Below are 11,080 nucleotides of genomic sequence, written 5' to 3' on the forward strand. Positions count from 1 at the left end.
GAAATTGAGCGCTCGGAAACTTGCTTCTGTAACCTTGATAATCAGTTGATAGATGTGCATTTGGTTCTCGGAAAAATTGAGCTCGAAACGGTTTTTCTTCGCTTGCGAGTGAGAAATTTTGGATTGAAACTTGGAGAGTTCGAGAAGAAGATCGACTAAGTGGGAAAATCGAATGTCTAGACAGGACTATTACTGTTTGTGCACTGTGCGGAAGGATTGAAGTTGGGCTGAATCAAGGAGGGGCTGATTTGCAATCAGGACCCAAAAACCGCTAGGGATTCAAACCCTGATTCCAACCCAACGGACTAAAAAATGGATCCAAACATGGATTCTTGCATTTGACTCCGAATCATGAACCCGAATCTTTTAACCAAACAGGCCCTTAATTCCTCGACACAGAGGCTTCAAAAGTTTTTGTGGACTTATCGACTTTAACACCTTAGCTCGGCGAGCGCTCCGATAAATCTCCTAAACTGTTAGGAGACGTTTAGTTTATGAATTAGAATCATGAGATTAAAATTATTTTTAATTTATATGTATTTTTTATAAGAAAAATGTTATAACAAATGACAAACTATGATTCGAATCGTGGTACGAATCCCCCAACCAAATAACTCTTTAATTCTCGACGTCAGGAATTTATCTGACCTCCGAAGCTTCTAACGCGTACGACAAAAGCGACCCCCGACTCCACAATCTCTTCCCTCTGCCCAATGGAGGAAGAGCGGAGCGTGGACCTCCCAAATAATTTCAGCGAAGAACCTCTCTCTGCCCAATCCCTAACTCGAATTAGAGCCTTGATCATCAACCCCTCAACCCCCGACTCCACAATCTCTTCCCTCTTCGAAACCCTAACTCGCTCTCTCGAACTCAATCGCGACCCAAACCTTCTTCACCACACGCTCAAACTCCTCTCCGACCTCTCCTCCCACCGCAACGCCCTCTCCGGACTCGTACTCGACTCGTTGCGTCGTCACGCGCTGCACTCCGCCGCGTCGACCCGACTCGCCGCCGAGTCTCTCGACGTCGTCGTTTCGATCGCGGAACGGGGCCCTGCGTTGGCTCCCGCCGCGGACGAGCTCGGCGGCGGCGTTTTCGCCTCGCTATGCTTCAGCTCCCCCGTGTCCGTACGGCTATGGCTTCTCAGGAACGCCGAGAGGTTTCGCCTGACGCCGTATCTGGAATTCACTGTTTTTCTAGGGTTTACGAAGGATCCCTATCCTTGCGTGAGGAAAGTTGCTTTGGACGGACTCGTTCGTCTGTGCAACGCTTGCGTGGTCGAGGATGAGGAAATGATCCGAGGATGCTATAGCCATGCCGTTGCGCTTCTTCGCGACACGGAATATAGTGTAAGATTGGCTGCAGTTCGTACGGTAAGCGCTTATTCATGTCATTTTCCGTTTATTTCCTTTTTTATTTTAAATGTGCATTTCTTATTTCAAAAGTTAGAAGTGTTGATGATAATGTATGGTATTTTCAATCAATATTGTGCAGTATCAAAGGTTATCGATATGCAAATAGGGAGAAAAAAACACTTTTTTTAGAATACAGAGGAAATATTGTTACTTTTTCAATGATATGGGCCAAAATATGAATGTTGGCGACTCACAGTTCATTTTTCTCCTTTTAGGATATTTGGATATTTCACGGATAGTAGGAAAATGTTCATAATTCTGTCCATTACATGTCCACATAGAGTAAGAACTAGTGTTTTTTTGACAATTTATAATTCTTCCAATTTTTCAGATGATGATGACTTGACGTTGATATATTTTTATCTATGTTTTTATTAAATTTGGAGCTTTGATATCTTGTTTTATGCCTCTAATTTAATCGTTGCATATTTGCATTTTTTTAGGGGAATATTTGCATATTTTTTTACTAGCATGTTTATACTAATAATTTTACCTCTGTTTCTTTTCCTGTGGATGCCTGCATAACTAATGGGATTGAAGAATGCTTGTGATTCTTGAGTTGTACCATTTCCTTTAACTCCTTGCAAATCTATAATTACGTAATGCCTAGTCTATGTAGGATGGCATTTTGCTGCCCCTAATTCAGTTTTTGTACCTTTTGTATCAAGGTCTGCGCTTGGGGTCTATGGCTCGCGGCATCCAACCTCAAGACAAAATCACAATGTTCAGATGAAGTTTTTGTCATGGTATTTTCTAAAGATGTGCTGGTTTCTATTTCTATGCTTCTTGCATTTGAATGCTTGTATTGTTGTGTCAAGTATGATGGCAGTGTCCATGTGCCTAAATGATGCTCGATTTAGAGGGTTGCTGGATGCTAGTGAAATCATGCATTTTATATTTTTCTCTATTGACTGGTGCACTTTCCAATGTCATTGCATAACTGAAATACACATTTCTTTCTTCTTTTTTTCCTATTTATGCTGAAGAACAAGCAATATTTCAGTTGATTCTGCAGTTTAATAATGAGATTAGGTCAATTGTTTATAAACATGGGTGGGGATGAAGGGTATTAATAGTCCAGGTAGTCCTACTAATTTTGATAAGGAAAAAATATTCGTTGACCAGCCACTAGGTTACCTCCATCTTTTTAACCTGCACAAGTTAAATGTTTGGACATTCTCTTCCTATTGGTCTGTTTGAATGTGAGTCGGAAATCTTACACACTTGTAGAATTTGTAAGTTGTAATGATGCTTGTACTTTCTTTATGCTTGTAGCTCTGTTCTATGGCAAGAGACATGAGCATGGAGGTCAGGGTTGAAGCTTTTATTGCCCTTGGGAAAGTAGGAATGGTATCTGAGGATATTCTTCTGCAAACCCTGTCAAAGAAAGTTCTTGGGATTAATAAAGAGAAGAGACTGCTTGGTCAGTGTTGTGGTGAACATTTTGAAATTTTAGTATCAAGTGCTGCTGGAGCTTTAGTTCATGGACTTGAGGATGAATTCTTTGAGGTAATTTTTTCATGGTCTTTTTTCATGTGTATTGTACTAATCAGGATTATGCATATATGAATATGAAATGGTGGCATCTACCTCATTCTTGTTAGCAAGGCCTCATATCTAACCTTCTGCACCCTTGCTAATGTTTTCTTGCTATTATGGTAAAGTTGACATAATTTTCTCCTCGAATCACATTTAAACTATGATAAGGTTGGATAGGCTTGAATTTATGGTTCACATACTGTTGAATTCCCAGAATTGATTAGTCAAGATTTCTAGGAAGTGTAATGAGCAATTATGTGAATAATCTTAGGGAGAGACTCCGCCTGTATATTACCAGATTCATAGTTTATTTCTTGTTTTATTTCTTTCCTAGTTTAGTGAGATTGTTTCCTTATTTAGTTTCAATCTAGGATCAATGTAAAGGGAAACTTCTAGAAGTATCAAGAGCCTTGCTTTTCACAAATAATGTTCCAAAATACCTTTGGGGTGATGCAATTCTCACAGCAACCTATCTCATTAATCGAATGCCCTCAAAAGCTCTAGATTTTCAAACTCCTTGGCAAGTTTTCTCATAGAATTTTCCATCCTCTAGGATCTTATTCGAATTACCAATTAAAGTCTTTAGGTGTACTATCTTTGTTCACAATCATGATCAAAACCGGAGTAAGTTAGATCCTAGGGCCAGGAAATGCGTTTTTGTAGGATGTGCACCAACAAAAAAGGGCTACAAATGCTATGATCCTATTTTAAAAAAAATATGTTTGTATCTATGGATGTATCTTTCTTTGAAACAAAACCTTTTTTTAAGTCTCCTCTTCAGGGGGAGAGAAATAGTGAAGATCCGACTTGGGATAAAATAGTAAATTTGGTGACTGAAGATTTTTTTCAGATTCAACACAAGTTAATGTTCGAATCTGGTTCTAAACAGTCACCAACAAACTGAGTTTTGACTCAAAATGAACAAGACCAAAGTGAAAACACAAATGTTATAAATAATGAGGAATTCTCAAAAATAAGTCTTGTCTCGGTAGAGAATAATGATTCTATTGAAGGAGATGCAAATAAGAAAAAATTCGGATTGGTTTACTCTCGGAAGAACTTGACTCATGGAAAAAATTCTAAAGTTTCCCAGCAAGGCCAAGATTCCAACTCACGGCAGGACCAAAACTCTCTAAGTGTCCCTCATGTCCCCCTTTCCATCCAAAATTCTCCAGGTGTTTCTTCTTCCTTGTATTCTATTCTTGAAGAAACATCTCTCAATGACCTTAATATTCCAATTGCTCTCCGGAAAGGGGTTAGGTCATGTACTAATCATCCAATGTCAAAATTTGTGTTCTATGAAAATTTGTCCCTAGTTTTCTCTTTCTTTACTATTCAACTCTCACTTGTGGAAATTCCAAAGAATGTTAAAGATGCTTTACAGGTTCCCGAATGGAAGGAAGCAATCCTAGAAGAAATGAGGGCGCTTGAGAAGAACAAAACGTGGGAGATGGTGGACTTGCCAAAGGACAAAAAGACTGGGATGCAAATGGGTGTTCACTATAAAGCACAAATCAGATGGATCTCTGGAAAGATATAAGGCCCGGTTGGTAGCTAAGGGCTTCACTCAAACGTATGGAATTGATTACATGGAGACCTTTGCTCCAATAGCAAAACTTAATACTGTAAGAGTGCTTCTTTCATTAGCAGCCAACTTGGATTGGCCACTACAACAACTAGATGTCAAGAATGCATTCTTGAACGGAGATTTGGAAGAAGAGGTATACATGGATGCCCCACCTGGTTTCAAAAGAAAATTTGGCTCAAAAGTGTGCAGATTGATAAAGTCACTCTATGGATCGAAGCAATCACCACAGGCGTGGTTTGAGAAATTTACTTGTTCAGTAAAAAACCAGGGTTACACACAGGCTCAAACTGATCACACAATGTTCTTTAGGCACTCATCAAGTGGAAGAATTATCTTGACAAGCAATGACTCGGAAGAGATGCGCCGCTTAAAGGAGAACTTAGCTACATAATTTGAGATCAAAGACTTGAGCCCCCTCAAATATTTCTTTCGAATGGAGGTAGCTAGATCAAAGAAAGGAATTGTTGTAAGTCAACGGAAGTATGTTTTAGATCTGTTGAATGAGACAGGTATGAGTGGGTGCAAATCGGTAGATAACTAGTAGATCCTAATGTTAAGCTAGGCAACAGTAAAGAAGGAGATCCGGTGGATACGACAAGATATTAGAAGTTGTTTGGTAAACTGATCTACTTATCTCATACTCGGCCAGACATAACTTTCGCAGTTAGTCTCGTTAGTCAGTTTATGCACTCACCAAAGAAGGCACACTTAGAAGCTACCTACCGTATTCTAGGGTACTTGAAGAATTCTCTAGGGAAAGGCCTTTTTTCAAAAAGAACACTCAACATGGGATTAAAATCTACACCGATGCGGATTGGGCAGGATCCTCCATTGATCGGAGATCAACAACAGGATATTGTTCCTATGTGTGGGGTAATTTAGTCACTTGGAGAAGTAAGAAGCAAAGTGTAGTAGCAAGAAGCAGTGCTGAGGTAGAATAGAGCAGTGGCCAACGGAGTTTGTGAACTAATATGGCTACAACGGATATTGATTGAGTTAAAGTTGCCTATAGAAGCCCCTATGAAGTTATAATGTGACAACAAAGCTGCAATCAGCATAGCCAACCCTGTGCAACACGATCGAACTAAACATGTTAAAGTTGATCGACATTTCATCAAGGAGAAGCTTGAGGGAGGAATGGTATGTATGCCATTTGTTCCAACAACACAACAAACAACAGATATCCTCACAAAGGGACTGTTCAAGTCATCGTTTGACTTCCTTGTTAGCAAGTTTGGTTTGCATGATATCTATGCATCAACTTGAGGGAGAGTGTCAGAAAATAGAAGATTTTATTTCCTAATAGAGAATAAAATTGTTTACTTTCCTGTTTTCTAGTTTACTTTTTCTGTTTTTGAATAAAAGGACCGAATCCTTTAGTTTGGGGTAAGGTTCCTAGGAAATAGGGTAGTTTTCGGATTCTCTTTAGTTAGTTTCCGGATTGAGATAGTTTTGTAGAAAGTAGTCGACCCTTGTGTATTTAGTTAGGAAGTTATTTATTTTCTTAGAATAGATTTCAGTTTCTATATTCTAGTTTCTGTTTTTCCTTAATTAGATTTTGTAGTTTCCCGTTTTCCTATTTTGGTGGAATTCCTGATTTACAGGGATTCTATTTTCCTTTTTTTGTGGACTGGTATGCCAGCCCCCTTAGCCTATATATTAGGATGTAAATCATTATTTTCTGGAATGAAAAAATCAGAATTATTCCCATTGATTTCTTCATGGTAGCAGAGCTAGTCTCTGAACCCTAATTCGTTCCAAACACTTCTTTCCCTTGCCGTACTCTCATAATGACAAAATACGGCATGGCCTCACAATCTTCTTCCTCGGAAGTCACTTCTAGATCCGAGCCTAATTCTTCAGCCCCTATCGTCCCCGATACTTCTTCTCATCTTGTCACAAATCATAAACTTCATGGCCATAATTTTCTTAAATGGTCCCAGTTCGTTTTCATGTACATCTGCGGCAGAGGGAAGGATGGACATCTCACAGGTGAAATCTCTGCTCCAGAAACGACAGATCCTAAATACCGGGCCTGGAAAACTGATGATCACTTGGTTATGTCATGGCTAATAAATTCCATGACCATGGAGGTTGGACAGCCAAGGAGATATGGGAGGCTGCACATGAAACGTATTCCAGCATTGAGAATTCCTCAGAGTTATTTGAGATTGAGACCAGATTATATGATCTACGACAGGGAGAATTGAGTGTACCAGATTATATGATCTACGACAGGGAGAATTGAGTGTTACTCAATATTTCAACACTCACACGCTGTTGGCTGCAATTGGACATGTACGAGATTTATTCTTGGAAATGCCCTGATGACTCTGCCTTGTATAGGAAGATTGTTGAACAAAAAAGGACCATCAGATTTCTTCTTGGCCTCAATAAAGACCTAGACGAAGTCAGGGGGAGAATCATGGGGATTAAACCTCTTCCAACTATTCGGGAGGCCTTTGCAGAAGTTCGTAGAGAGGAGAGCAGAAAGAAACTGATGATGACAGACAACCACACCACACCCGCTTTCGAAGGGTCAGCCTTGTACACTCACAATTTCTCTCAGAATAATGAGCCCAGGAAAGGACGACCATGGTGCGACCATTGTAAGAAACTTGGTCATGTGAAGGAGACATGGAAAACTTGCAGATTGGAAGCCATCTAGTGGACGATATGAAAGGGAGAACCGTGCAAATGTTGCTGCCACAACAGAAAATAATGCAGAATTCAGTCCGTTCACCAAGGAGCAAATTAAGGCACTGCAGAAAATGCTTGGTCACATTTCCAGTTCCGGACAGCACCACAATCCTCTGCCGAGCAACCTACCAGCCTTCTAGCACACCAAGGTATCCTATCCTATGCTCATATTGTCCAAAATAGTACACCAAAACCTTGGATAGTACTCGGGAGCCTTGGATCATATGACTGGAGAAATTAACCTTTTCAGAATTTACAGCAGTCTGAATAGCTGATGGTTCATTCTCACCAGTAGCAGGAACCGGATCAGTCCAATTAACAAAAGATCTTCACCTTTACTTTGTCCTTTATGTTCCTAAATTAGACTGCAATCTACTCTCAATCAGCAAACTTACTCGTGACTTAAAATGTGTGACTAAATTCTATTCCAATTTTTGTGATTTTCAGGCAGTGGATTCAGGGAAGGTGATTGGCAGTGCTGAGATGCGTGGTGGCCTATATTTGCTCAAAGAAAATAATTTCCTTGGTAGACAAGTTCACCCGTCAAGTTGTGTTTCTGAGTCTAGTTCAAATTATGTCAATCTTGTTTCCAATTCTGTGTTCAATTCTGTTTCAGTTGAGAGTCAAGTCATGTTATGGCATTGTCGCCTTGGTCTTCCAAATTTTGCGTACATTGAAAAGTTGTTTCCACATTTGTTTATCAATAAAAAATCCAATTTTTACCAATGTGAAATTTGCGAGCTTGCAAAACATACTAGACATGTATATTCTAGTTTACAATATAAGCCTTCACATCCATTTTCTGTGATTCACAGTGATATTTGGGGACCCTCACGAGTAAAAAATATAAATGGGTCTCGATGGTTTGTCCACGAGAACAACTTGGACATTCCTTATGAAAGAAAAATCCGAAACAACCACCATCTTTCAATCCTTTCATTCCACGATCTCTACTCAATTTCAAAGCAACATTCAAGTTCTTAAAACAGATAATGCCAAGGAGTATTTTAATTCCATTCTTGGTCCTTATCTTTCCAAGCATGGTATCATTCATATAAGCTCGTGTTGATACTCCTCAACAAAATGGGGTCGCTGAGAGGAAAAATAGACATTTACTTGAGGTGGCCCGTGCCATTATGTTCTCTAATCATGTGCCTAAACACTTTTGGGGGGAAGCCATACTCAGCCACATATCTCATCAATAGGATGCCTAGTTGAGTCCTAAAATTCTAAACTCCTCGTCATGTTCTCATGAAAACCTATCCACATATCTGCTCTTTTTCTTCTGACTTACCACTGAAGGTTTTTGGTCGCTCTTCCTTTGTTCACATCCACCAACAACACCGCACCAAACTTGATCCCAAGTCTCTCAAATGCATCTTCCTCGGTTACTCTAATAAAAAAGGATACAAGTGTTACTCTCCAATCACTAGGAAAGTATACAACTCCATGGATGTCACCTTTTTTGAGAACCAATCTTACTTTCCCAAATCCGAAATTCAGGGGGAGAACTCGAGGGAATATCAGATTTGGGATCTTCTCCAAGACACTCAGGCCATTTTTCCTTCAATAACCCCAAACACTTCCACTCAACCGACTCCACTTGAAGAACCAAACTCTGCCACTGAAATAGCCCCAATTGTCCCTACTCCACCTCAACTTGACACTAATGATCATGAACTTTGTGTCTATACCAGAAGCAGAAGACCAACCGAGCATATAGAGGACACTATGCAGACCCGTGACTGTCAAGAACCGGAACCAAGTCCTCCTGCATCCGATAATCACAATGGTATGGATTTCTTATCTCATGACTCTTGTGCCATTGGTTGATGACTCTAATCAGCCAATTGCCCACAGGAAAGGTGTCCGAGGGTGCATTGGTCATCCAATCGAAAGATATGTAGCTTATGGGAAGTTGCTACCATCTTACAGGGCTTTTGTGTCCAACCTTGATAGTGTGCAGATTCCTAACTCTATCCAAGAGGCTCTAAAGGTTGCAGCATGGAAACAAGCGGTTGAGGAGGAAATTCGGGCTCTAGAAAGTAATGACACATGGACCCTTACAAAATTACCTCATGGGAAAAATCCTGTAGGCTGCAAGTGGATATTCACTGTTAAGTACAAAGCAGATGGAAGTGTCGAAAGATTCAAAGTCAGACTTGTAGCAAAGGGCTTCACGCAGTCATATGGGATAGACTACCAGGAAACTTTTGCACCCGTTGCCAAGCTCAATACTGTCCGTGTTCTACTCTCTCTTGCAGTGAATCAATATTGGCCTCTATACTAACTTGATGTTAAAAATGCCTTCTTGAATGGGGACCTTGAAGAAGAAGTCTACATGACTCTACCTCCGGGCTTGGAAAATAGTTCAAACAGCAGGTTGGTTTGTAAGTTGAGAAATCCTTATATGGCTTGAAACAATCTCCTCGTGCTTGGTTTAACAGGTTTGCCAGAACTGTGATTACAAACGGATACCATCATTGTCAAGTTGATCATACACTGTTTGTTAAATCCAATTCTGGAGGCAAGATAGCTATTCTCATAGTCTATGTAGACGATATCATCTTGACAGGTGATGATTCAGAGGAAATTATTAGACTCAAAAAGATGCTTGCAACTGAATTTGAGATCAAGGATCTCGGGACTCTCAGATACTTTCTGGGAATGGAGGTGGCTCAGTCTAAGGAGGGAATTGTAATATCCCAAAGAAAGTACATCTTAGACTTGTTAAGCGAAACTGGCTTTCTTAGGTGTAAACTTGCTGACACACCCATGGATCCCAACAAAAAGCCAAACAGAAATGAAGAAAGTAATTCAGTTGACAAGGGAAGATATCAGAGACTTGTGGGTAAATTAATCTACCTATCACACACAAGACCTGATATTGCCTACTCAGTCAGTGTAGTGAGCCAGCACATGAATAATCCGAGTGAGGATCATTTGGAAGCAGTGAGCATAATTTTGAGATATTTGAAGATGACTCCTGGACATGGTTTGCTCTTCAAAAGATCTGAAAACCATGAGGTTGAGATATACACAGATGCTAGCTGGGCAGGAGAATTAACTGATAGGAGGTCAACCACTGGTTACTGTTCATACGTCTAGGGAAATCTCGTCACTTGGAGAAGCAAAAAGCAAGCTGTTGTGTCTTGGAGTAGTGCAGAATCAGAATATCGTGCTCTTGCACTAGGAATATGTGAAGGAATGTGGCTTCAAAGGCTATTAAGGGAGCTTAAGGTTGAGACGAAGGACGCAGTCAAGATGTTTAGTGACAGTCAGGCAGCTATTAGCATAGCCAAAAATCATGTGCATCATGACAGAACAAAACACATCGAGATTGATTGACACTTCATCTCAGAGAAGGTCAACAACGAGATTGTGAAGCTAAGCTATGTTTCAACAAGACTTCAGATTGCCGACATTCTCACCAAAGCACTACCAAGGGTCAGCTTTGATGAATTGAACTCCGAGCTTGGTTTGTATAATATATACAACCCAACTTGAGGGGGAGTGTAGAAAGTAGTCGACCCTTGTGTATTTAGTTAGGAAGTTATTTACTTTCTTAGAATAGATTTCAGTTTCTATATTTTAGTTTTTGTTTTTCCTTAATTAGATTTTGTAGGGTGCGTTTGGAATTAGTTCCAAAACGTTTTTGTTTTTTGTATGAAAACGAAAATGTTTTTATTTTTATTTTGGAATCATTTCTGAAAATGCGTTTGGTAGTTTTATTCTGAGATTGTTTTCAGTTTAAAAAAAAAACTGAAATTGTGTTTGGTGGTTTAATTTTTAAAAACATGTAATAATATTTAAATTAATAATATATTAAATAAATAAT

At 39.7% G+C, this 11,080-nt stretch overlaps 1 protein-coding gene across 1 annotated transcript in view; it reads left to right on the forward strand.

The window, feature by feature from the left end:
- The first annotated feature begins 679 nt into the window (after positions 1-679).
- The window catches only part of LOC21399420 (protein SIEL), a 24,358-nt gene continuing 13,957 nt past the window's right edge, over positions 680-11,080 (forward strand). The window contains exons 1-3 of the mRNA XM_024170660.1: positions 680-1,373; positions 2,084-2,161; positions 2,691-2,924. Coding sequence (XP_024026428.1) covers positions 714-1,373; positions 2,084-2,161; positions 2,691-2,924 — 972 coding nt within the window. The 5' untranslated portion in view covers positions 680-713. The remainder of the gene's footprint in view (positions 1,374-2,083; positions 2,162-2,690; positions 2,925-11,080) is intronic.

This window comes from Morus notabilis, unplaced genomic scaffold (genome assembly GCF_000414095.1).
Source record: "Morus notabilis unplaced genomic scaffold, ASM41409v2 Scaffold382, whole genome shotgun sequence".
In the NCBI taxonomy this organism is placed as follows: Eukaryota; Viridiplantae; Streptophyta; class Magnoliopsida; order Rosales; family Moraceae; genus Morus; species Morus notabilis.